At 46.4% G+C, this 27,636-nt stretch overlaps 2 protein-coding genes and 2 long non-coding RNA genes across 5 annotated transcripts in view; 2 read left to right on the plus strand and 2 right to left on the minus strand.

Moving 5' to 3' along the window:
- Window positions 1-1,580: 1,580 nt before the first annotated feature.
- LOC116410372 (synaptotagmin-13-like) lies at window positions 1,581-5,849 on the minus strand. Its single transcript, XM_031900727.1, has 3 exons — window positions 5,678-5,849; window positions 2,017-2,173; window positions 1,581-1,840 (listed from the first exon to the last, which is right to left on the minus strand). The coding sequence occupies exons 1-3, from the start codon at window positions 5,690-5,692 to the stop codon at window positions 1,581-1,583; spliced, it is 432 nt and encodes a 143-aa protein (XP_031756587.1). The 5' UTR covers window positions 5,693-5,849.
- An 8,995-nt stretch (window positions 5,850-14,844) lies between these two features.
- On the plus strand, window positions 14,845-16,453 carry LOC116410269. The gene is made up of 3 exons (XR_004222223.1): window positions 14,845-15,437; window positions 16,108-16,143; window positions 16,280-16,453. It is a non-coding gene; the product is annotated as an uncharacterized LOC116410269 (long non-coding RNA).
- A 2,886-nt stretch (window positions 16,454-19,339) lies between these two features.
- Window positions 19,340-20,125, plus strand: LOC116410261. Its single transcript, XR_004222215.1, has 3 exons — window positions 19,340-19,381; window positions 19,469-19,547; window positions 20,089-20,125. It is a non-coding gene; the product is annotated as an uncharacterized LOC116410261 (long non-coding RNA).
- A 2,988-nt stretch (window positions 20,126-23,113) lies between these two features.
- The window catches only part of LOC100496293 (embryonic protein UVS.2-like), a 32,922-nt gene continuing 28,399 nt past the window's right edge, over window positions 23,114-27,636 (minus strand). For both annotated transcript variants that reach the window (XM_031900462.1, XM_031900463.1), the window contains 8 exons: window positions 27,268-27,446; window positions 26,442-26,523; window positions 26,095-26,222; window positions 25,883-25,998; window positions 25,194-25,419; window positions 24,270-24,388; window positions 23,652-23,874; window positions 23,114-23,549 (listed from right to left, as the gene is read on the minus strand). In XM_031900462.1, the coding sequence (XP_031756322.1) occupies window positions 23,536-23,549; window positions 23,652-23,874; window positions 24,270-24,388; window positions 25,194-25,419; window positions 25,883-25,998; window positions 26,095-26,222; window positions 26,442-26,523; window positions 27,268-27,446 (1,087 nt within the window). In that variant the 3' untranslated portion in view covers window positions 23,114-23,535. The remainder of the gene's footprint in view (window positions 23,550-23,651; window positions 23,875-24,269; window positions 24,389-25,193; window positions 25,420-25,882; window positions 25,999-26,094; window positions 26,223-26,441; window positions 26,524-27,267; window positions 27,447-27,636) is intronic.

Here is a 27,636-nt window from a genome sequence, read left to right on the forward strand (position 1 = left end):
TGGGAGTACCGACGTGGCTGCTGGGAGTACCGACGTGGCTGCGGGCAGTACTGGCGTGGCTGCGGGGAGTACTGGCGTGGCTGCTGGGAGTACTGACGTGGCTGCGGGCAGTACTGACATGGCTGCGGGGAGTACTGGCATGGCTGCGGGGAGTACTGGCATGGCTGCGGGCAGTACTGACATGGCTGCGGGCAGTACTGGCATGGCTGCGGGGAGTGCTGAAATGGCTGCAGGGAGTACTGACATGGCTGCGGGAGTACTGACATGGCTGCTGGGAGTACTGACATGGCTGCGGGGAGTACTGGCATGGCTGCGGGGAGTACTGGCATGGCTGCGGGAGTACTGAAGGCTGCGGGAGTACTGACATGGCTGCGGGGAGTACTGACATGGCTGCGGGGAGTACTGACATGGCTGCGGGGAGTACTGGCATGGCTGCGGGGAGTACTGACATGGCTGCTGGGAGTACTGACATGGCTGCGGGGAGTACTGGCATGGCTGCGGGGAGTACTGGCATGGCTGCGGGGAGTACTGACATGGCTGCTGGGAGTACTGGCATGGCTGCTGGGAGTACTGACATGGCTGCGGGGAGTACTGGCATGGCTGCGGGAGTCTGGCATGGCTGGGGGAGTACTGACATGGCTGCGGGGAGTACTGACATGGCTGCGGGGAGTACTGACATGGCTGCGGGGAGTACTGACATGGCTGCGGGGAGTACTGGCATGGCTGCGGGGAGTACTGACATGGCTGCTGGGAGTACTCCGCTTCAATTTGTTCTTAAAGTTAGGCCCCGCCCACAACTCTTACCCCGACGCCTAGCACAATATGGTTGCGGAATGTTCTTTGGAAGGACAGGAAGAAGAGAGAGAGAAAAGAGAGTGGGGAGGAGAGTCAGGGGGAGTCCCCAGGGGAGGAGGTGGTGGTTGACCTGGAGGGGGCAGAGAGTACCCCAAAAGAAGGGGTGACACAGGGGGTGGGGCAGAAGCAGAATAGGCTCTAAAGATGCGCAGTGGTGCGTGAGTGTGCGGCGCAGTAAATATGGCAGCTCTGTATATTGTTATGTCTGTCATGTGATTTTATTCTGGTGCTTTTTATTGGTTAATAATGTGATGCTTTTTTGCCCATATAAAGGCACAAGGCTGCAGGCTGAGTTATACAGGGAACTCTGAGTATCACTCATGTATTATAAGGGATAATGTACCCCCTACTGTAAATGATAAGGATATTAGCAGTCACTGAGGGGTTCTGTGCCCATATAAAGGCACAAGGCTGCAGGCTGAGTTATACAGGGAACTCTGAGTATCACTCATGTATTATAAGGGATAATGTACCCCCTACTGTAAATGATAAGGATATTAGCAGTCACTGAGGGGTTCTGTGACTAAAGCTTGACAAGGATTAGGCTGCACATATTTTTGAGCTTCTATACCAGCCCTTTAGTAGGAATATCTGTGCCCTGAAGATGCCCTTGCAGCTCCCCTTCTGCTTTTTCTATTAGTTACACCACATTACACTGGGCAGTACTTACCTTCTCAGGAGGCCTAAAGTCCCACCCACCGAGCTGCTCCAAAGGGAACCCTAGATTAGCCAGACTCAGGGTGATTTCCCCGGCTACCTGGTGCCTGGAGTAGCGGGTCACAGTGCCTCAAGGTGAGTGTTAGCTCAGCCTCTACTCGTTCCTCCTCTGATAAGGGGAACAGCAGAGCCTCGTCCCAAACTGTATGTGGGGTCCTATTCATCAGCGAGGTCTGGGCTTCTGTTTGCCCACCATTGCTGGTGAGAGTGCCCCCAATGTAGCGGTGACTCCCAGGCTCCTCCTCCTTGGTAAGTGGGCAACCAACAGCTGAAGAACAACACAAACAGGGCGACTGAACATGATGTATCTGCTGCTGACCCACCAGAAGAGGACAGCCCGGACCTGGCAGGGCATCATTATGAGGAGAAGGGGCTTGAGGGAGATCTGCTGTACCTACTGACTCATAAAGCTGCCCTACCCTGAGACCCTCCTCACCAACCTACCTTCTAGGAGAGACACACACAGTTCTCTCTTCTGGTGGTCGTACCCCAGGGAGTAGCGCAGCTTTGGGATGTGGTTGAGGCTTTGGCTGAACTTCTCCACATATTCATTCTCAGGGGCCAGAGGGTGAACCAGCTCAGTGCGCTTGTATATACTCATCTGTTGGGGAGAGAAGAGCGGCCAAGAGCCCGTCAGAATCTAATCCCCCCATTGTAAGCAGCAGTCCTGCCCTGCTTTATGGCTGAGATTCTAGCTATCTGTATAACAGAGCATTCTGTCACAGTGGCACAGATCCTATCTGATCGCCCCCATTGTAAGCAGCAGTCCTGCCCTGCTTTATGGCTGAGATTCTAGCTATCTGTATAACAGAGCATTCTGTCACAGTGGCACAGATCCTATCTGATCCCCCCATTGTAAGCAGCAGTCCTGCCCTGCTTTATGGCTGAGATTCTAGCTATCTGTATAACAGAGCATTCTGTCACAGTGGCACAGATCCTATCTGATCGCCCCCATTGTAAGCAGCAGTCCTGCCCCTGCTTTATGGCTGAGATTCTAGCTATCTGTATAACAGAGCATTCTGTCACAGTGGCACAGATCCTATCTGATCCCCCCATTGTAAGCAGCAGTCCTGCCCTGCTTTATGGCTGAGATTCTAGCTATCTGTATAACAGATCATTCTGTCACAGTAGCACAGATCCTATCTGACCCCCCCCCCCCCCCCCCCCCCCATTGTAAGCAGCAGTCCTGCCCTGCTTTATGGCTGAGATTCTAGCTATCTGTATAACAGAGCATTCTGTCACAGTGGCACAGATCCTATCTGATCCCCCCATTGTAAACAGCAGTCCTGCCCTGCTTTATGGCTGAGATTCTAGCTATCTGTATAACAGAGCATTCTGTCACAGTGGCACAGATCCTATCTGATCCCCCCCATTGTAAGCAGCAGTCCTGCCCTGCTTTATGGCTGAGATTCTAGCTATATGTATAACAGAGCATTCTGTCACAGTGGCACAGATCCTATCTGATCCCCCCCCCCCCCCCCCCATTGTAAGCAGCAGTCCTGCCCTGCTTTATGGCTGAGATTCTGTCTGTGACATGCAAACACTGTAATGGGCACAAGTGCCCAACATTCTGCCCCACCTTTCACCGGGTGCAAATGACACTGGAATTATAGACAGAAAGTTCCACCGATCTCCCTATCTATGTCTCAGGAATGCTAATGCAAATGGGTGAGCAGTGAAAGGGTTAAAAAATGGCTGATCCAATGCTGAGGCTGAATGCCCAATGATCACAAGGACACTGTGTATGTGTTGACTATAGTACAGGAATGGGATCTATTTTCTGGAAACCCAGTTTCCACAAAGCTCCACATTTTAGGAAGGTTAATCTACAACAATTTGCATTTGGTCTTCATTTTTTATTATTTGTGGTTTTTGAATTATTTAGCACTTCTGCGCAGCGGCTCTCCAGTTGGCAATTTCAGGAGCTATCTAGTTGCTAGGGTCCATATAACCTTAGCAACCACGCATTGGTTTGAATGAGAGACTGACAAATGAATAGGAGAGGGGCCTGAATAGAATAGAAAGATAAGGAATATAAAGTAACAGTAACAAAAAAACTGGAGCCTCACAGAGCAATAGGCTTTTGCTGCCGGGGTCAGTGACCCCCATTTGAAGAGGCAGAAGGCGGCAAATGATTCCAAACCTATAAAAGTTTTAAATAGATACAATTGTGCATGTAGAACTTGGTTCTGTAGTCTCTCCCCCCCCCCCATTGAGTCTGCAGGGCAAATCTAAATTAACAGAACCCTTTACCCTCTATTTGCGCTTGAAAAACAAGAAGAAAACATCGCAAACCTATTTCAGCAGGATCGGCCTGAGCCTCAGCTTCTAATCCTATGGCAAGGAGTTGGGGTTCACTCCCAGAAGCCCTTTCTGAATCCATGTCCCCCGGTATCTTAATTGTATACCTTTAACATAAACTGCCCCCCTATATAGCTCAGCCATTGCACCCCCAAGCTCCCCGGTGTTGGCATCCTAAAATGGGTTAATTCCATAATGAGGGGAGCTACACGGAGGGTTTCACCATTCACGGAACATGTTGCTTGGAAACTGTTCTGTCTGAAGGGCCCGCAGTCTGATCGCCTTTTGAAGTGATGTTCTGGGGCCCCCGATTGCCAGCGGAGCTCAAGGGGCTTCTGGGTTTGCAAAAAAAGACCAATTGCAAATTGTCTTAGACTGTCACTGGCTACATCATAGGAGTTCATTTAAAGTGAACTATTCCGTAAAGTCATTTCAAAGGTCAAATGAGATTTTTGGCTAATTAGGCCACAGGGGCAACGGGTTTAATTGGGGGGATTCAATCACTTGGCTTCCAGGCCAAAAGCCCAGGAATAACAGGGGCCAATGAAGGATGATGATGGAAATGTCTATGGTGAGAGTCCCTAGCCAATGGGATTTAATAGAAATATCTCTGATCCCTGGCCAGATATGGTTGGGTAGGGTCTTTTGGAAATATCCACGGGGCAATAATCTACCTACTTGGACTGGAGTGGCTAATGTGGGCCCCTATATGGCCACTACCTGCCATTAGTGATGAGCGAATCTGTCCCGTTTCACGCGAAATGCGACTACTGCACAACAGAGCCACCAAGGTAAGACGTCTCCTTTCATTGGATAATTAATAAGGGATTTGCCAATTAAAGGTCAGATACTCCCAGGAGAATTCTAATCAATATACCCAAGTGCAGAAGAGATTCCTATAAGCCTTAGCGCAAAGCTATAGCTTCCTAGTATCTCTGTATAACGACTGGGAACACTAATTGCCCCGTTACATGTGTGCCAGGGGCGTGTCTCTCCATATAGACAAACCTATTAGCCTTTATTTCCCCAGCGTAGGGGCAGATTCTCAGCCTGTGTTTATCTATAAGCCTTAGAGACTCTCCCCCCCCATATGTATAGTCACAATTCTATCTGTACATAATAAGCTGTACCCCCATACTGTACTGTCTAAGGGAAACACTATGGCACCTCCTACCCATATGTATAAATACAAATATACAGAGAAGGAATGTTCTGGGAACACAATAAGCTGTACCCCCATACTGTACTGTCTAAGGGAAACACTATGGCACCTCCTACCCATATGTATAAATACAAATATACAGAGAAGGAATGTTCTGGGCACACAATAAGCTGTACCCCCATACTGTACTGTCTAAGGGAAACACTATGGCACCTCCTACCCATATGTATAAATACAAATATACAGAGAAGGAATGTTCTGGGCACACAATAAGCTGTACCCCCATACTGTACTGTCTAAGGGAAACACTATGGCACCTCCTACCCATATGTATAAATACAAATATACAGAGAAGGAATGTTCTGGGCACACAATAAGCTGTACCCCCATACTGTACTGTCTAAGGGAAACACTATGGCACCTCCTACCCATATGTATAAATACAAATATACAGAGAAGGAATGTTCTGGGCACACAATAAGCTGTACCCCCATACTGTACTGTCTAAGGGAAACACTATGGCACCTCCTACCCATATGTATAAATACAAATATACAGAGAAGGAATGTTCTGGGCACACAATAAGCTGTACCCCCATACTGAGAGGAGGTGTGTGAGCTCCAGACTGTGAGGAGAAAGTACCGGTACGGGCAGCATTCCATCTGTAATCGAGGTCCCCGAGCGAGTGAACACCCTGGATGACCAAGCCGAAGTTGCTGCAAAGAGTTACAGTTCTGCTGTGGAAAATGGCAGTTCTGTTGCTGGGAGCTGCAGTTCAGAGGCAAGCCAGGAAGCTGCTGCAAGGCACGCTGGGACCCAGGAAGGAAGTGCTGCAAGGCATGCTGGGACCCAGGAAGGAAGTGCTGCAAGGCACGCTGGGACCCAGGAAGGAAGCTGCTGCAAGGCACGCTGGGACCCAGGAAGGAAGCTGCTGCAAGGCACGCTGGGACCCAGGAAGGAAGCGCTGCAAGGCACGCTGGGACCCAGGAAGGAAGCGCTGCAAGGCACGCTGGGACCCAGGAAGGAAGCGCTGCAAGGCACGCTGGGACCCAGGAAGGAAGCGCTGCAAGGCACGCTGGGACCCAGGAAGGAAGTGCTGCAAGGCATGCTGGGACCCAGGAAGGAAGTGCTGCAAGGCACGCTGGGACCCAGGAAGGAAGTGCTGCAAGGCACGCTGGGACCCAGGAAGGAAGCGCTGCAAGGCACGCTGGGACCCAGGAAGGAAGTGCTGCAAGGCATGCTGGGACCCAGGAAGGAAGCGCTGCAAGGCACGCTGGGACCCAGGAAGGAAATGCTGCAAGGCACGCTGGGACCCAGGAAGGAAGTGCTGCAAGGCATGCTGGGACCCAGGAAGGAAGTGCTGCAGGCTGTGTTGCTATGGAGGAGGCTGAGGAGGCGCTGAGACTGCTGCAATGGCCCAGGTAGGAGCAATGCCCCTGTGTGATGGGGGAGAGACAGCTGCCAGCAATGGCGCTGGGAAGCCAGAGACTGTGGGCTCAGCTGGGCCCAATCAGAACCAGATAATCAGGGCCCTGAGAGACATTAATATTCTGGAGGAGAAAAGGAACATTTTGGAGGGGAGTATTGATAACATGGCGGCTGGACTGGGGGCCTTAGGGGGCACAGAGAGCTAAAGCAGTTCATAAACGTGATTATATGAGTAAGGACTTGGGGGACAGTGACAGTAACATTACCAGGGTTCTGGCAGTTATAGAGCCCCGGGGAGAGGGTTTTGATAATCACAAGTGATTCCAGGAAATGGAGAAAAGTGACCTGAGAAAGTGGTTCAAACGCTCTGCTTTTCCTAAAGGGACTGTGATTCCTGTGGGTGGGAATGTAGGTCCTTCATGTGCAGATTCCCGGGATCCATTAACTGTTTCATTGCCAGACACTAATGGCAACATCAATACTTTGTGTCGGGTGTGAGTGCAGTGTGGCAAGCCTGCTGGGAGTACTGACGTGGCTGCTGGGAGTACCGACGTGGCTGCTGGGAGTACCGACGTGGCTGCTGGGAGTACTGACGTGGCTGCGGGGAGTACTGGCGTGGCTGCGGGGAGTACTGGCGTGGCTGCTGGGAGTACCGACGTGGCTGCTGGGAGTACCGACGTGGCTGCGGGCAGTACTGGCGTGGCTGCGGGGAGTACTGGCGTGGCTGCTGGGAGTACTGACGTGGCTGCGGGCAGTACTGACATGGCTGCGGGGAGTACTGGCATGGCTGCGGGGAGTACTGGCATGGCTGCGGGCAGTACTGACATGGCTGCGGGCAGTACTGGCATGGCTGCGGGGAGTGCTGAAATGGCTGCAGGGAGTACTGACATGGCTGCGGGGAGTACTGACATGGCTGCTGGGAGTACTGACATGGCTGCGGGGAGTACTGGCATGGCTGCGGGGAGTACTGGCATGGCTGCGGGGAGTACTGACATGGCTGCGGGGAGTACTGACATGGCTGCGGGGAGTACTGACATGGCTGCGGGGAGTACTGACATGGCTGCGGGGAGTACTGGCATGGCTGCGGGGAGTACTGACATGGCTGCTGGGAGTACTGACATGGCTGCGGGGAGTACTGGCATGGCTGCGGGGAGTACTGGCATGGCTGCGGGGAGTACTGACATGGCTGCTGGGAGTACTGGCATGGCTGCTGGGAGTACTGACATGGCTGCGGGGAGTACTGGCATGGCTGCGGGGAGTACTGACATGGCTGCGGGGAGTACTGACATGGCTGCGGGGAGTACTGACATGGCTGCGGGGAGTACTGACATGGCTGCGGGGAGTACTGGCATGGCTGCGGGGAGTACTGACATGGCTGCTGGGAGTACTCCGCTTCAATTTGTTCTTAAAGTTAGGCCCCGCCCACAACTCTTACCCCGACGCCTAGCACAATATGGTTGCGGAATGTTCTTTGGAAGGACAGGAAGAAGAGAGAGAGAAAAGAGAGTGGGGAGGAGAGTCAGGGGGAGTCCCCAGGGGAGGAGGTGGTGGTTGACCTGGAGGGGGCAGAGAGTACCCCAAAAGAAGGGGTGACACAGGGGGTGGGGGCAGAAGCAGAATAGGCTCTAAAGATGCGCAGTGGTGCGTGAGTGTGCGGCGCAGTAAATATGGCAGCTCTGTATATTGTTATGTCTGTCATGTGATTTTATTCTGGTGCTTTTTATTGGTTAATAATGTGATGCTTTTTTGCTTCTGAAATGTTTATGATTTGTAAAGTTTATACATGCAATAAAATACCTACCCATATGTATAAATACAAATATACAGAGAAGGAATGTTCTGGGCACACAATAAGCTGTACCCCCATACTGTACTGTCAAAGGGAAACACTATGGCACCTCCTACCCATATGTATAAATACAAATATACAGAGAAGGAATGTTCTGGGCACACAATAAGCTGTACCCCCATACTGTACTGTCTAAGGGAAACACTATGGCACCTCCTACCCATATGTATAAATACAAATATACAGAGAAGGAATGTTCTGGGCACACAATAAGCCATACTCTCAGACTGTACTTGTATTTATACATACAGGAGGGAGTTGCCATAGTGTTTTCATGAGACGGGACAGTATGAAGATAGAGCTTTTTATGCCCATAATATTCCTCTTCTGTATGTTTCTTTATATACATATGGTAGGTGGGAGCTGCCACCAATATTTAGAAATAATATCATATAAATGTTAAGTTTCCTCTGAACCCAACAGAGGGCAGACTGAATGGGCAGGGGTTTGTTTATACAGCAGATAAAAGACAAACAGCAGGGGGGGTAATTACAGGACGCAAATAAATGTGCTGCAGATTTAAGTGAATAATTCCCATTCTCTTCCAGTCTGTTTAAGATTTCCCATTCCCAGGAAAGAGATGTTACCCCCCAATACCCAGGGACACAAGCTGCACATACCGTCGATTTGCCATTGTCACCGGAGTGCCATCCCCACCTGCCCAGGTGTATTTCTTCCCCTTCAGGCAGCTGTATAGGAAAACCGAACTGCACAGAGCCAAGAAAATCCCAAGAACGGTCCCCACGGCTATTATGGGCAGCATTATAGGGGGGGGCAACAAAGTGCCAGGAACTTTATATTATTGCCCTAGTGTCTGTGCCAAGGTTCCAGGTAAGGTGCCCACTGCCCATGGCTGTACCTGCTCAGGTAGCCTGTCGGTTCCAATGGGAGATGCCAGATTCCTGGAATGCCAAGCCAGCCGGGCACAGATAGGCAAGGGAAGCTTATGTCTCGTCTGTACAGCGGCTTTCAGTGAATTGGGCTCTTGCTCCTTGCTCTTGGCTTCCACCCTCATACTCCGGGCTCCTTAGCGAATCCCAGCGGGACTGGAAATTCTGCTTCATTAGTCGGATCTGGAACGTCAGGGAGAAATGAATGATCCCTTACCCTATGGGATCTGTGCTGCACGGCTGCTCCCACTGTAGGGACATATTTATTCCATCGGAGATTCTGTAACAACATAAACATAAAGGGGAACTTTACACGATATGGGTCCCTTGGACCGATTCGGCAGCTAATCGGCCCGTGTATGGGCAGAACAGAGTGGCCTGGCCGACCGATATCTGGCCTGAAATTGGCCAGATCTCGATCGGCCAGGTTAGAAAATCCAGTCGGATCGGGGACCACATCGGCTCGTTGATGCGGTCCCCGAACCGACTGCCCCATTGCCGCCTTCATAATCCGGTCGTTTGGCCCCAGGGCCAAACAATCGGATTACTTTTTTTTTTTTAACTAAAAGCTCCCCGATATCGCCCACCCGTAGGTGGGGATATCGGGGGAAGATCCGCTCGCTTGGCGATCTCGCCAAGCGAGCGGATCTTACAGTGTATGGGGACCTTAAGCACCGTCCTAATATAAATGGCTTTAACGGTCTGTGTAATTGCCATTGAAGGCATTATCTGTGTTTGTCCATATCTTTCTTCTAGATCTGACTCTTGAAACAAAATAGCAGATGGCCGTTATCTTCCAGGTCTGTTAATCAGCTGGGGTCTGCTACATGTGTTTAGGAGTCAGAACCAGAAGTGAAGGGAATATAAAAGGGACCTAGATCTTCAAGAGTTGTATAGTTCCAATCAGAAATTGATGGACTGCAGCTTGCAATAAACGCCTATGCAGGTATGGGATCCCTTATCCGGAAACATGTTATCCAGAAAGCTCGGAATTATGGAAAGCCTGTCTCCCATAGACTCCATTTTAAAATCAGTTTTTAAATCACTTAAAACTTATTCCCTTTACTCTATAATAATAAGATATAATTACCCCTTATTGGGGGCAGAACAGCCCTATTGGGTTTATTTAATGGTTAAATGATTCCCTTTTCTCTGTAATAATAAAACAGTACCTGTACTTGATCCCAACTAAGATATAATTACCCCTTATTGGGGGCAGAACAATCCTATTACGTTTAATTAATGTTTTATTGATTTTTTTAGTAGAGATCCAAATTACGGAAAGATCCCTTATCCAGAATACTCTTGGTCCCAAGCATTCTGGATAATGGGTCCTATACCTGTATATTGAGGGCTGCTATTATAACAATGGGCCCTTGTCTACAGGGACCCCAGTCAGCTGGATGTTAAGTAGAACAATAAAAAAAAATTGCTGCACCCTGACAGTAATCCCCCTGATTCGCCCAAGAAATACCCCCAATTTTGAGTCTCCTTTGATCCCTCCTCTGCCATGGGGCCTCTGATTGGAGCACCTACTTAATGGTGTCCTGTGCATGCTGGGAACTGTAGTCTAGGAATATCAGGGGCAGTGAAAATCCTAACGCAATATCATCCAACAACACTATTTTTTCCCCAGCCTGCCCTATGGGCAATTGACTGTCTGCTCTTTGATCACGTGATCAGGCCTGGGGGGCATTTAGCCTTCTATCCACCCATATAATATTTGTTAACGTTTATGGCTCAACAAACAAATATGTCAAAGTATTGCCATTGCTTTATTGCAACAGAGAGATGACAGACTCTCTCATTGGAGAATTCTCTTGCATATTTAAGTTTGGGGGGCACACATGGGAGAGTATTAGGGAGGGTTTACATCCCCTTTAGTAATGCTGTATATATACCTGCACTCACAAATATCTATCCCACATACTAACTTATTCCACTGTACAAGCACCGTCTATAGCAGTGCTGCCCTGCTGGGGCAATTAACCTCCCACCCCTTAGAAAGGTCATAGCACCCCATTCCCAAATAAGCCGCACGGTTTGACACCTCATTCATGTGTCTACGACAAACGGTGGTTAATTGCCCCCTGCTGGGGTAATTAACCACCCACCCCTCAGGAAAGTCATAGCACCCCATTCCCCAATAAGCTGCACGGTTTGACACCTCATTAATGGGTCTTCTTCAAACGGTGGTTAATTGCCCCCCTGCTGGGGCAATTAACTGTCCACCCCTCAGAAAAGTCATAGCACTGCATTCCCGAATAAGCCGCACAGTTTGACACCTCATTCATGGGTCTACAACAAACGGTGGTTAATTGCCCCCTGCTGGGGCAATTAACCACCCACCCCTCGGAAAAGTCATAGCACCCCATTCCCGAATAAGCCCCACCCCTCAGAAAAGTCATAGCACCCCATTCCCGAATAAGCCGCACGGTTTGACACCTCATTCATGGGTCTACGACAAACGGTGCTTAATTGCCCCCTGCTGGGGCAATTATCCGCCCACCCCTCAAGCAAGTCATAGCACCCCATTCGCGAATAAGCTGCACGGTTTGACACCTCATTGATGGGTCTACGACAAACAGTGCTTAATTGCCCCCTGCTGGGGCAATTAACCGCCCACCCCTCAGAAAAGTCATAGCACCCCATTCCCGAATAAGCCCCACCCCTCAGAAAAGTCATAGCACCCCATTCGCGAATAAGCTGCATGGTTTGACACCTCATTCATGGGTCTACAACAAACGGTGGTTAATTGCCCCCTGCTGGGGCAATTAACCGCCCACCCCTAAGAAATGTCATAACACCCCATTCCCAAATAAGCCAACACGGTTTGACACCTCATTCATGGGTCTTCAACAAACGGTGGTTAATTGCCCCCCTGCAGGGGCAATTAACCGTCCACCCCTCAGAAAGGTCATAGCACCCCATTCCCGAATAAGCCACACGGTTTGACACCTCATTCATGGGTCTATGACAAACGGTGGTTAATTGCCCCCTGCTGGGGCAATTAACCGCCCACCCCTAAGAAATGTCATAACACCCCATTCCCAAATAAGCCAACACGGTTTGACACCTCATTCATGGGTCTTCAACAAACGGTGGTTAATTGCCCCCCTGCAGGGGCAATTAACCGTCCACCCCTCAGAAAGGTCATAGCACCCCATTCCCGAATAAGCCACACGGTTTGACACCTCATTCATGGGTCTATGACAAACGGTGGTTAATTGCCCCCTGCTGGGGCAATTAACCGCCCACCCCTAAGAAATGTCATAACACCCCATTCCCAAATAAGCCAACACGGTTTGACACCTCATTCATGGGTCTTCAACAAACGGTGGTTAATTGCCCCCCTGCAGGGGCAATTAACCGTCCACCCCTCAGAAAGGTCATAGCACCCCATTCCCGAATAAGCCACACGGTTTGACACCTCATTCATGGGTCTATGACAAACGGTGGTTAATTGCCCCCTGCTGGGGCAATTAACCGCCCACCCCTAAGAAATGTCATAACACCCCATTCCCAAATAAGCCAACATGGTTTGACACCTCATTCATGGGTCTTCAACAAACGGTGGTTAATTGCCCCCCTGCAGGGGCAATTAACCGTCCACCCCTCAGAAAGGTCATAGCACCCCATTCCCGAATAAGCCACACGGTTTGACACCTCATTCATGGGTCTTCAACAAACGGTGGTTAATTGCCCCCTGCTGGGGCAATTAACCGCCCACCCCTAAGAAATGTCATAACACCCCATTCCCAAATAAGCCAACACGGTTTGACACCTCATTCATGGGTCTTCAACAAACGGTGGTTAATTGCCCCCCTGCAGGGGCAATTAACCGTCCACCCCTCAGAAAGGTCATAGCACCCCATTCCCGAATAAGCCACACGGTTTGACACCTCATTCATGGGTCTATGACAAACGGTGGTTAATTGCCCCCTGCTGGGGAAATTAACCGCCCACCCCTAAGAAATGTCATAACACCCCATTCCCAAATAAGCCAACACGGTTTGACACCTCATTCATGGGTCTTCAACAAACGGTGGTTAATTGCCCCCCTGCAGGGGCAATTAACCGTCCACCCCTCAGAAATGTCATAGCACCCCATTCCTGAATAAGCCACACGGTTTGACACCTCATTCATGGGTCTATGACAAACGGTGGTTAATTGCCCCCTGCTGGGGCAATTAACCGCCCACCCCTCAGAAAAGTCATAGCACCCCATACCCGAATAAGCCGCATGGTTTGACACCTCATTCATGGGTCTACGACAAACGGTGCTTAATTGCCCCCTGCTGGGGCAATTAACAGCCCACCCCTCAGGAAAGTCATCGCACCCCATTCCCGAATAAGCCGCACGGTTTGACACCTCATACATGGGTCTACTTCAAACGGTGGTTAATTGCCCCCTGCAGGGGATATTAACCGTCCACCCCTCAGAAAAGTCATAGCACCCCATTCCTGAATAAGCCGCACGGTTTGACACCTAATTCATGGGTCTACAACAAACGGTGGTTAATTGCCCCCTGCTGGGGCAATTAACCGCCAACCTCTCAGAAATGTCATAGCACCCCATTCCCGAATAAGCCGCAAGGTTTGACACCTCATTCATGGGTCTACAACAAACAGTGGTTAATTGCCCCCTGCTGGGGCAATTAACCTCCCACCCTCTAGAAAAGTCATAGCACCCCATTCCCAAATAAGCCGTGCGGTTTGACACCTCATTCATGGGTCTACGACAAACTTTGCGGTACTCAGTCAAAGTTGGTCTCAATCTTAAGTCTATGGGTGGAGAATTGCCTCCTGCTGGGGCTATTAACCGCCCACCCTTCAGAAATGTCATAGCACCCCATTCCCGAATAAGCCGCACGGTTTGACACCTCATTCATGGGTCTACGACAAACGGTGGTTAATTGCCCCCTGCTGGGGCAATTAACCTCCCTCCCCTTAGAAAAGTCATAACACCCCATTCCCGAATAAGCCGCACGGTTTGACACCTCATTCATGGGTCTACGACAAACGGTGGTTAATTGCCCCCTGCTGGGGCAATTAACCTCCCTCCCCTTAGAAAAGTCATAACACCCCATTCCCAAATAAGCCGCACGGTTTGACACCTCATTCATGGGTCTACGACAAACGGTGGTTAATTGCCCCCTGCTGGGGCAATTAACCTCCCTCCCCTTAGAAAAGTCATAACACCCCATTCCCAAATAAGCCGCACGGTTTGACACCTCATTCATGGGTCTACGACAAACGGTGGTTAATTGCCCCCTGCTGGGGCAATTACCTCCCCTCAGAAATGTCATAGCACCCCATTCCCAAATAAGCCGCACGGTTTGACACCTCATTCATGGGTCTACAACAAACTAGTTATTTGCCACAATCCCCATTATAAGTCAATGGGGCTAATTTGGGGACCACTCTTGCCCCGGGGGTAAAACTTATACCCTTGTGCGGGGTATCTTCTGACACAGGTTGCAAACCTCTTCAAATGTGGTAAATTTCACGTTTCTAACCAATTCCCTCTCTGCGCTACAATCCCTCACAGTCGGCCTCAATGTTAAGTCAATGGGATTTATTATACAGACATTAACCCATCGCTGCCTGTGCAGGAATACAGATCTGCCATTTCAACTGCCATCTGTAACATGACACCCATTCCCAGCTGGGGCTGGTCACGTGACATTGTTATTCCAACCCTATGTAACTATATGTGTGTAACCCACATTCCCAGGCCCCAGTTGCACGTGTGATGTCACAATGGTTTGAACCTCAGAAAGGTTGGAGTCAATGTAATTAGAGTTTGTTGTGAGTGATGTCGTTGTGATGTCACAATGTCACAGTCAAAGTGCCCAAGCAGCGGCCAAACTGGCTCATTCTTGATCAGGTGACTGAGGTAGGTGGAGCTCTAGGGGTGTTGGTGCCAACGTTAGCAGGAATAAGAGATAATAATAACGAATCAGTTTAATACTGGCGCTGTGGGGGCTTTGGTGTATTGTTTTTTCGAAATGGCACAAAAATTCGGAAACAATTTGTCAAAAAAAATTGACGGACATGAAAAGAAATGTTGCGCGTCGTGTTTCTGACCCACACAGCAATTTTTTTGACAGTTTCACTCATTTTTCACTCACTAATTACTGTAACTAAAGGGATATTTCTGTTTGTCTCCATAGAGAGAAAGTGAGAGAAAATGTTTCGGCGTTTACTTTCGTTTTTGCCTTGCGTGCCGAGGGTAAGTACTTTATTCTTTTTACTCTAATATCACTCATATAGTGCTATTCATAGCCTTGCTATATACAGGTATAGGACCCGTTATCCAGAATGCTCGGGACCTGAGGCTTTAACCATGAAATAAACCCAATAGGGCTGTTCTGCCCCAATAAGGGGTAATTATATCTTACTTGGGATCAAGTACAGGTACTGTTTTATTATTACAGAGAAAAGGGAATCATTTAACCATGAAATAAACCCAATAGGGCTGTTCTGCCCCAATAAGGGGTAATTATTTCTTAGTTGGGATCAAGTACAGGTACTGTTTTATTATTACAGAGAAAAGGGAATCATTTAACCATTAAATAAACCCAATAGGGCTGTTCTGCCCCCAATAAGGGGTAATTATTTCTTAGTTGGGATCAAGTACAGGTACTGTTTCTTTCTGGATAACGGGTTTTCGTATAAGGGATCCTATACATATATATATATTATTGTAGGGAGACCAGATCACTTGAAAATTCAGGGACACGTCTAATAAATCCATGTTGCAGGGCGGCACTGATTGCAGTTTCAGACGTGTCCCTGAATTCCCAAGGGATCTGCTCGCCCTATTGTATTGCTGAATTCATTCTACTTTGCCTATTTGCTCATTTCCTTTGATAATAAAACCTTTTTTTATTCATCACTAGAAAAAACGGAATAAGCCCCCGAGAGAATTTCTTGCGGTAAGCAGAGAATAACTGGTTAACCCAATATAAAATTCCCACGTTACTATTTGCCCTATTCCAGCCATTGCATTTACAATCTGTTTGCCTTTTTCTCATTAATTTTTGTAATAAAATGTGTTTTTATTCTTCCTAGATTGAAAAAGATGAAGCCGATGTGGTCGTCGTGGTAAGCAGGGAGGAACTGGTTAACACAATATAATGATCACACTTTGCTCACTATTTGTGCTTTTCCAGCCATTTCATTTACTATTATTTTTGGCCATTTTTGCTCGTTTATTCTTGTAATAAAACATGATTTTATCCTTCCTAGAACCACCAAGACGAACCCGCCGGCGACATCATTGTGGTAAGCAGCAATTTGGCCAAATGTAAAAAACACAACTTTCCTGGTTATTTGTGTTACTGAAACCTTATTATTTACTGACCTATAGATTTATATGTGACTTTGTCACAGGCCCTTAATAACGCTGAGAATTTACTGGTATATTCACTACTGACCCCATTCCCCCATCATTTCTACTTTCCCACTTTTATATCTAAATCTACAAAATCATTCATTACCACAAACCATATCTGGCACATTCTATAACATATCAATATATATAATAGATTATTATTGGCTGAAACCCTTTTCAATATGTTTGGTTCCCTGGCAAGAGACAGCCCCTTCCCCTTTGAATTCATATCAGAATAAATTCATGTACAGACTGCATTTATTTATACACATGAATGATATCTTCTCAAAAGCACTTTTTCCCCCAGTACTAAACATATCTTTAGTCATTTTGTGCCTTATATAGATCTTGATAGATGATAGGCCGTTAATTCTATAAAATAACATCACTTTGTTTATCTCATTCCCAGGCTCTTCCGGAGACCACCACCTGCCTGGTAAGCAGAAAAGGAGTTGACACCCTACATTATTGTTTGTTTTTATGAATCGCACCTTTTTAGCCCTAAAAATTGAGTATTTTACTAATTACACAATATTTCTGTGATTTACCAAGTGTAAAGACCCTAATAGAAAATGACGCAATCTAAAAGCTGTCAGTGGGAGCCGCGCTGGGCAAATTGTAGCCTTTATTGAATATTTGGCTCAAGGGGTTTCCATGATTTGTATTGTTTGTAAGCACATGGAAATTCTTGTGAAAATGAGGATTGAGGTTTTTGGTGAAAAATCCAGAAATGTGTGAATCTGATTTATTTTCCTCTCTTAATCAGGTTCCGTCGGTTGGATGTGGCATTGACATCTGCCCAGAGCCGCCGACCCCTGAGACCAACATCTGCCAGGTAAGTAGTAAAGGAACTATTTTATTTGCTGAAACTGAGTTAATTAATGATAATGAGCTACAGAACTATAGTAAGTTGATCCCATAACTAATCGTATCGCTCTTCATCAGGAGGAACCAGAGCAGATTGCTGAGCCTGGCGAGGAGATTGAGGTAAGCATAAAGGTGCCCATACACTATAAGATCCGCTCGCTTGGCGATGTCGCCAAGCAAGTGGATCTTCACCCGGTATCCCCACCTATGGGTGGGCAATATCGGGTAGCAAGGAACTTAAAAAAAAATAATCCGATCCAAACGATCAGATTACATTTGTGGTTATGGGGCAGTCGGTTCGGGGACCGCATCAACGAGCCGATACGGTCCCCGATCCGACTGGATTTTCTAACCTGGCCGATCGAGATCTGGCCAATTTCAGGCCAGATATCGGTCAGGCTGGCCGCTCTGTTCTGCCCATACACGGGCCGATTAGCTGCCGAATCAGTCCAAGGGACCCATATCGGCAACTATAGTCGGCCCGTGTATGGGGACCTTTAGGCTAATAGAGAGGGATAAGTACAAATCAAAGTCACTTATCAGCCAATCGGCTTATTTACAACAGAAATCATACAACCTCGCTCATCTTTTTCATTTCCCTTTCTTACCCAGGAGCGCCCAGAAACACCCGGGGCTCAGACTCGCCAGGTAAGAAGGAATAATTGTTTCTGCTCTCTTACACTTTAGCAGCCATATTAATGTCATTCCTACCGTGTCCCTTTGTCATATTTATACCCTGTCTCAAAATCCTCATTACTACATTGAATTGATCTGATCTGGGCCTTTTCTATTTCTTAACCAGGAGGAACCAGCTGAGACTCCCACTGACATTAACACCTGTCAGGTAAGTAAAAGGGAAGGGAGACATATTGTGAAAATGGCGCCACTCAGTATTATATTACTTTCCTTTATACAAGTTTTATCTCAGAATGATTTATGGGGCTAAATTAACACAATATTATTCTTTTTTTCGCCAAAACTAGGAGGGAGCAGGCGACGCTCTGCCGCAGGTAAGCAGCAATGGGCACAATATGTTACGTTTATATGTTGTGTTGCGCTGCAATAAGGAGTTTAACTGAACTGAGTTTAATCCCCTTTTTCTGTATTCCCATTAGGACTGTCAGGAGCCTGAAAAGAGCCAAGATGACGTAAGCAGAAAAAATACCTTTTACAAACTTTGCGTTCAGTTGCGCTGTGAAATATTTGTTTCTGATCTTCTCTCTGTTTTATCCAGGAAGAACACCATCATTCGTCAACATTCCCCTTCCACCATTGCTATCACTGCAAGGTAAGCAGAAAATAATCAATGAACGGAAAAGTGCAATTAAAGACATTGTAAAGATTTGTTTTATCATATTCTGTACTGATCTGAGTTTTCTTATCTTAACCAGGAGAATCGAAGGGGCATGCCTCCGTGTCAGCCCATCAGACTCTTTGGGGTAAGCAGCAAAGACAATTATATTACAATTTCAATCCCGGCATCAGATCGCCCTACAGAACATTCACTTTAGCATCTTCTCTAGGGAACTGAGTTAATGTAGTTCTGTGGGGCTGAATTAATGGGAATAGTTTTATAGGTTGGGTTAGACTGCAACACGCAGACTGTCGTCTAAAGATTGTAACTGACTTTATTTTTAATCCCCTTTTCCTGTCTTTTCAACAGCCAACATCATCGGAGGAATCCAGTGACAGTGACCATTCCTGTCACTGTGAGGTAAGCAGAAAATAATCAATGAACGGATGAAAGTGCAATGAAAGAAATGTTAAAGATTTGTTTTATCATATTCTGTACTGATCGGAGTTGATCTCATAAAATAATGTTTTCTTATCTTAACCAGGAGAACCGAAGGGACATGCCCCCATTCGAGCCCTATTTTGATTCTGGGGAGTCATCAGGGGAGAGCAGTGACAGTGTAAGCAGAAAAAGAAAACTGTTACAAACTTTGTATTCATTTGCCCTGTGAAATATTCATTTTTCATCTTCTCTCTTTTATAACCAGGATGAACAACTGAGCGAGGAGGGAGCCCCCTCCGAGCTAATCTGGATGAGCTCTCTGAGCTCACTGTTCTTTGTGTGAGGTAGGGATAATATTACCTACTGTACCCATTATATATATTACTGGCTCATTTGTTGGGGAATTGGTTAGTTCTTCTACATTGAATAAACTCACATATCAAATTATCTTCTTATTTATTAATATGGAAAACTCTTTCACATAAAAAAAACTCAAATACCTCAAATTAACTAATTTGTAAAAAATATGGCACGACTTTGCCCAGGGCAACTCCCATTTACTTCTATATAAACTCACTCGCATTTAGATGGTGAAGTTTTACATTGGAGTTTTCAGGTTTTTTGCACTTAAATAACAGACATTTGAGTTTTCGAGGCATAATTCCAATTTGAGGTTCTTTGAGCGCAAAATATCTTAAATTGTGAAAAAAAAAAAATCAAACTCGAACTATTTATAAATTCCCCATATATGTGAGAACCCGACTAAAATGTTACCTAAGATAATGGTACCCCAACAATGAATTATTCCTTGTCCTTTATATATTTATTTCAACATTTTACCTAATACACTGAATTCATATGATAAATCCTTTTTCTCTTCCTCAGGTGGCGCAAAAACATCTGCCGAGCTGTAACACCTGCTCTATATAGTAGAATTAGGTCTGAAGCAACTGGACTTTTCCCAGTTCATCTTGGAAACATTTCCCCAACTCATCCGAGCGGCTTCTTCAGTTCAGATGGCAGGTAGGGAATTCCCCGGCACTTGAACCCTTGAGGGTAGTACACTCACAGACATCCAATCACAATGGTTCCACTGAACTTGTTCAGTTAGGGGTTGGCTGAAACTGACAGGGGTAAGAAGGTGAGATCCAGTCACAGTGGTACCATGATTCTTATTGATGAGGGTGTTAATCCTTCAAAGTACATGACTGGAAGTGTGAACTGCTGTGAAACTGCTGCATACCGCCCTGATGACTGATCCGCAAGCCAGAGGGAAAGAAAGAGGCAGCAGGAATCAACATCAGTGAAACTTGTAGAAATCAGTAAGAAGGTCCGAGCGGGACATAAAAAGAGACAGAGAGACAAATGGCTAACTAGCAAGTAACCTCTACCTTGGCTGCAGGGGAGAGAGAGGCATTGCAGGACATTCAAGTAACTGCCCGGGACAGCTGGCTGTGCTATAGAAAGCGGCACTGTAAAGCGCCATTGTATGTTGATGATAAGCAGAGTGAGGAAACGGCTGAAAAAAGACACCGCCCTCAACAGCAGAACAAAGCTGAATCCAGAACAAGTTTGTTCCTTACTGGGCCTGTGTCTCAATACCACCTACTTCAAGCACAATGGAGTTTTCTATGGACAAAAACATGGTGGTGTTATGGGTTTGCCTGTGTCTCCAGTTCTACTGAACTGGTTCATGGAAAAAGTGGAAAAGAAAGCCCTGGGCACCTTCAAGGGAACTGAAAGAGCAGTACTTGCTTTTTGATTCCCACCGCCCTTTGGAACATACAACTTGGCGTCATTAGGACTTGACACTATTGGGCTGATACAGCAGAACAAAGCTGAATCCAGAACAAGTTTGTTCCTTACTGGGCCTGTGTCTCAATACCACCTACTTCAAGCACAATGGAGTTTTCTATGGACAAAAACATGGTGGTGTTATGGGTTTTCCTGTGTCTCCAGTTCTACTGAACTGTTACATGGAAGAAGTGGAAAAGAAAGCCCTGGGCACCTTCAAGGGAACTGAAAGAGCAGTACTTGCTGTTTGGTTCCCACCGCCCTTTGGAACATAAACTTGGCGTTATTTGGACTTTATACCATTGGGCCGAAACTGTGGCACCCAATGCAGAGGCTGAAGAGAAGGAATACAAACCTCTAAAAGGAGCTCTGAGAACTTGTGGGTCCCCAGACTGGGCCTTTATGGAAACTGAATCAAAGACAAGTAGTGATGAGCAATGTTGTTCGGCAGACATGGATTTGCAGTGAATTTGTGCATTTCGCAATTACCAAATTGTTTTGCCACGGAAAAATTGGTCGCCTGGTAAAAAAAGTTGTGGTCGTGTCAAATTGGGCGCAGTCCCAGCGATTTCACAACAGTTCACACTTCCAGGCATGTACTTCGAAGGATTAACACCCGCATCAATGGGAATCATGGTACCACTGTGACTGGATGTCACCTTCTTACCCCTGTCAGTTTCAGCCAACCCCTAACTGGATACGTTTAATGGAATCATTGGGATTGGATGTCTGTGACTGTTCTACCCTCAAGGGTTTAAGTGCCGGGGAATTCCCTACCTGCCATCTGAACTGAAGAAGCCGCTCGGATGAGTTGGGGAAACGTTTCCAAGATAGACTCCGAAAAATACAGTTGTTTTACACTTAATTCTGCTACAAGGCAGCCATCGGGGGGTGGGGTAGGGGCACAGGGGCCCATTTGTCATCCTCGGGCCCCACAATAACATCTTAATAACATCTGGTCCCCGATGGCTAGCCTCCTCTGCAGCAAAGGAAAGAAATATGGAATTCAGAAAACACTTGCAAGCGTTGGTAAGTGCATCTGATGCTAAATCAAATAGAAGTCGCCCTTCAAACAGAAGGCTGACAACAATATTAAATCTTTTCTCTTTTTGTAAAGAGACAGATTTATACAATAAACGTTCCATTGTTGTGTGACATTGAGCGGCTCTGTTTGCTTATTAGAGAGACAGGGAAAGGTTGGGGGAACAGGGAGGGGGGACTGGAGTTTTGCTTTGCTGAGACACCTGAGAAACTATGGGGGGGGCATTTACTAACCGGCTTTTTGGGGTCAGACGCAAAAATGTCTCAAACCCATTAAAAGTTGTGGGGAAAAAGTTGCAACTTTGTTTTCAACGTTTTTCCGATTTGACTATGTAATTTCACTGCAGGATTCTGCTGGAGAAGCTCTATAAGAACTTTTACTTAATGTAACATTATGCACTCTAATAACCAAAAAAAACTATTTTATATTTGGTGTTAGTGTCCCTTGATCCAAAAAAAAGACCTTGGGTCTCACATTTTACTAACCATTTTCAGTTGTGTAGCAGCCCCCTATTGTTTAAATGGCCAAAATATGTTTGTGTGTTTTAATTGGGCACAAATCTAAGCACATAATCAGTTTAGTGGCAAAACGAGGTTTATTCACACAATTAAATAAAAACAATGTATATTATATAAAAAGAATGTGTACTGCTTTGTACTTATATTTATAACACATTTACTTACTGGCACAGATCCTATCTGATCCCCCCATTGTAAGCAGCAGTCCTGCCCTGCTTTATGGCTGAGATTCTAGCTATCTGTATAACAGAGCATTCTGTCACAGTGGCACAGATCCTATCTGATCCCCCCCCATTGTAAGCAGCAGTCCTGCCCTGCTTTATGGCTGAGATTCTAGCTATCTGTATAACAGAGCATTCTGTCACAGTGGCACAGATCCTATCTGATCCCCATTGTAAGCAGCAGTCCTGCCCTGCTTTATGGCTGAGATTCTAGCTATCTGTATAACAGAGCATTCTGTCACAGTGGCACAGATCCTATCTGATCCCCCCATTGTAAGCAGCAGTCCTGCCCTGCTTTATGGCTGAGATTCTAGCTATCTGTATAACAGAGCATTCTGTCACAGTGGCACAGATCCTATCTGATCCCCCCCATTGTAAGCAGCAGTCCTGCCCTGCTTTATGGCTGAGATTCTAGCTATATGTATAACAGAGCATTCTGTCACAGTGGCACAGATCCTATCTGATCCCCCCATTATAAGCAGCAGTCCTGCCCTGCTTTATGGCTGAGATTCTAGCTATCTGTATAACAGAGCATTCTGTCACAGTGGCACAGATCTGATCCCCATTGTAAGCAGCAGTCCTGCCCTTATATTTCTAAAGAGAAATAAGACATTCTGAACACATATTTCAAAATTGCTATGTTCTACTCGACCATCTAAGGACATAAATGCTTGCTAAGATATCCAAGATGTTTAGGATTCAATATGAATGACATCTGAATCACCAGGGGAATTGGATCCATATTCTAAGTTGCATTTCAGGATATAGGCACTGCAAATAGAAAATACATGATTGGGTGATGATCAGTAAAGTGGCAGAATGTTACATGGAGTTGGCCAGAGACTTATCATAACGTTGCTACTCAATACCCACCAAAACTGTATGTCAGCACAAAGCCAGGCGCTTGCTCTGTTTGATCACTGATGAACCTGAGGAACATGTTCTGACCAGTGGAGGTGGCCGAAAGGGTGAACAGGGGTCCACAGAATGTTTTCAGGAGGGGTGCGTTAGTGGAAGTCCCATCATACACAGACAGGTAATCATTGCTACATGTGTGGCTATTTTGTGTATAGAAACTGATCTTGCTCAGTGAGACCTAGAAGACAGAAGGAACAGTAGAAGTCTGAGCAGAGGCTGGTGCTTTTACATTCTGTAAACAGGTAGAGACCTGAAGGGATTTGTCCCTGGAGCAGTGCAACTTACACTATTGGTTTTTTTTTAGATTTCATGATATAAGCACTATTAAAAAATATGAATGTGTTTCAAGGGCGCCCCCTGCTGTTCCAGCCTCCATGAAGGCCAGGCAGAATGGCTAAAGCTTAATTCACTGAAACAGGATCCATCTTCTTATGTTTCCCTGCTCAGTTATACACTCCTGTAACCACAAAGCTGGGCCCTACTGGGATCTTGCCCTCCCTCTCCTGGCAGGATCATTGCATGTCTATCAAATCAGAGAATTAATTTATATATTGGATGAGAGTATCTCCTTACCTTATGGGAAGCCGGAGCAGTGATGATATAGGAACAGTTGCTATTAGGGGGGTAATTCTTGGGGTATCCAGGAGAAGTGATGTTCCTTGATGGGGTGTAATAAGTGCCTCCACATTTCACTGGTAGAAACAGAAAGAAAGCGCATTAACAGGATCCCTCATTTATCAGCTTCTCATCTAATATATATGGATTAGGGGACTCGAAGACGATTGACCAATAACAGAAATTCTAGCAAGTCAGTCGGACCCAGAAACCCATTTCCAGAACAGAGTTTCAGGCAATGGGCTTCTAACAGAGTTTCACATTGCAGCCAATAGAAAGGGGTCCTACGAAGCAATGAGAGAAGGCTTTTGTCGTTGGCTTTACTGGTGCCCCATATTTGATGCTTTAGGTGCCATTACTTTATTACGTGCTCCCTACTGAGCCAGTTTCCTTGTGTAACATACAATGAAATAACAACTATACTGTACCTTATTTCCCTTTTGTGTGTATCTACTCCCTAGATTCTATGAAGGTCTTCCTGCAGTTTCAGTCTTTCTTGCAATCCATTAGCCATTATTCACCTCCTATCACCTGCTTGTAGAGTTATAACACTCTAACAGAAAGCTGAAAAGTGATGCCTGGGGGGTGGCCGCGGATGTGGCACCACTTTGGTCAACTTAGGGTGGCAAATGGGCCTAAACCTCTCTGATTGTGGTTCTATGGCCCAAGAGTCGTGCAATATTGGGTTTGAGAACATGAATGGAATGCTACATTTATAGTATTATCAGGAACGAGTATGTTCATTGGTTGTACAGAGTAATACTATTGGCAGCATAGTTCAGTGGGGTGTAGTGGCCCTTTAAGAACCACCAGAGTATATATTTCCCCCCAGTATGATATGTATCTAATACAACGGCGGCACTGTAGCCAACCCATACTCACCTGTACTGTACGAGGCACTGAAACCAGTCGCTTTAAGGTTTTTACTACCGACAAACTCCACTAACATCATACTTGATGAGGCGATCAGTGCAGGAACGCGTTTAGACCCACAGGTTCTGTCCAGTAGAAGCGGGGAAGTTCTGGTGCGCCCATCATAAACTCTAATGTAGTCAGAGGCACAGTTTGGGGCAGATTGGAGATTAAAGGCAGCGAACGTCAGGGTTACCTGCAGGGGCAACGTTAATGTCAGCGTGTGTTAAAGGGAAACTATACCTTCCTGTATTTAATAATAGACTTACATATTTAATCCATTTTATATACTATGAAGTAAGCAATACTGATGGATGTTTTTGCCTTCCAATTTTGCCTTTTTCAAATGGGAGTCACGGACCCTGGCTAAGAAAAAGCTGTGGCCCTTTGAGGCTGTAGTTTGGTCATTTGTCTCTTGTTATTGTTCCTGTCTAATTCCTCTCCCATTCATTTTCCATTCTCTCATTCAAACCCCTGTGTGCTTGCTAGGGTAGGTTTGATCCTAACCTGATGTTCTTGGGGTGTCACTTTGTTTTGCCTCAATATAAGGAGCCCCTCACATATAGTATGCCTAGAATAAACAGTGATTTAGATTAAGCAACCCTGAACCAAGATAGAAATAGAAGAAAATGAAGTATATGAAGTAATAGATTGATCACCAAATCGGACGGTGCCTGGATGACCCACACACACTTGGCATTATTTGGGTAAGGAGATGGATAATTGGCTGAGGTGACAGTTCCCTTGGCATCAGTAAGGAGAGAACTACAGACATCTGAAAGGGAAAATATGTATTAGGAATCATTAGAATGGTCCATAAAATACAGAGATGGGTGTAAGCCATTTACTGAGCACTTGGCTCGGTGCTTACCACACTCATAGAGCCGGTTTATCTTTATAATATCCAAGCTGGTCATTGTGCTTCCCGCTCCAATTATTATATTGGGGTTAAGCTTGGCCACTATAGTGTTTTTTCCAGTTGTGTTGCTGAAAGCCCACCTACAATAAAGGCAAGAAGTAAGTCATATAGCCACAAGGCAGCAGGAGAGGTTGTATTATCTCCACAATATATATATATTCATGTGTGGATGCATTTTCCCCACCCCAAGCTTTTGTATAGTTATTATTAGATTTGAGGCATCATCTCAAACTTTCATTATTATCTCCCGTAACCCTTCTATACTCATATACTGTATATGTATATAATGATATACTCACGCTGGGTAATGCATGATAGAGCGGTAGTCATATATTGTGTTGAGGTTGTTGGTATTCATTATCTCAAAGTTGACGATGTCACCTATCATAAACAGCAGGTCAGAAGGGCTGGGGCGTCTTTGCACCTTTTATATAAAATCAGCAACTTCCATCAAGGGGTTGGTGAGCAACATGTTGCCCTGAGCCACTGGTTGATCATCACTGTTATAGAGCATAAGGGCCCTTTAGTTTCTGGTGGAGATGGTGGGGAAAAAACCCGGTGGGCCCCGGTGGCCCAGATCCGACCCTTGCCGGCGCTCCCCTGGCCGACTGTTCCTCCCCTGACGCATTAAACGCTCATGGGAAGGACGTCGGGTGCGGGACCCTGCAGGGGGCTAAGGGAGGCTCAGCGGGGGCCCCTGTGGGGGGAGTTAGGGGGTGCGGGTGACTCAGCCAGCGGGGGCCCAGTGGGCCCTGCACCCCCCAGTCCAACCCTGGGCATTTATGCACCTTTTATATGAATTCAACAACCTCCATCAATGAAACAATACAAAGCACTCTCACCCTTCTGAAAAAAGATCCATAATACAGATGCAGGAGCATAAATACAATATATTGTCTCATAGTCTATATAGAAACAGGTACATGTTCATTATACAGGTTCAGCATAGGAATTCCCATATACTAATCATTACACTGCAGGAACAGCCCCCCTGTGCCTATACAAAGACATACTATGAAACCAGGGCACCTTATGTATCCCCTGTACTAAGTACATCTCAGCTGGAACATTATAGAGCATGGGGGCCCTTTAGTTTCTGGTGGAGATGTTACTAACCCCACATACCTGGTGAGATGTACTGATACATTATATTAACATAGTTATCCCGGTCGCTCCTGGAGTGCTCATGTACAAAGCCCAGGGCATGGTTGAGTTCGTGCATGGTTGTCCCCTCGGAAGTACAGTAACCTTTCTCTACGGACACCACTTGGGCACCTCCTTGACGCCCCATGTAGGACCAACAGCTGGAATAAAACATAGGAAAGTTATTGACAAACTGGGTTAATAAACAGATCTTCAAACCACTTTTCACACCGATATATACAGTAGTTGCTGCAGTTGCCATTTGGCTGTACTTATTTTTGAAGTGTGAATCTTATATTGATCTGTATGGATGCAGGTTGGACTATCACTGTAAATATCTAAATACTTTGG

Source organism: Xenopus tropicalis, chromosome 4 (assembly GCF_000004195.4).
Source record: "Xenopus tropicalis strain Nigerian chromosome 4, UCB_Xtro_10.0, whole genome shotgun sequence".
Lineage (NCBI taxonomy): Eukaryota > Metazoa > Chordata > Amphibia > Anura > Pipidae > Xenopus > Xenopus tropicalis.

Coding starts and splice junctions, on each gene's coding strand:
- LOC116410372 (XM_031900727.1), bottom strand. Junction 1,841..2,016: donor GTGTGTGTCTCTCCTAGAAG/GTAGGTTGGTGA, acceptor GTTGTTCTTCAG/CTGTTGGTTGCCCACTTACC.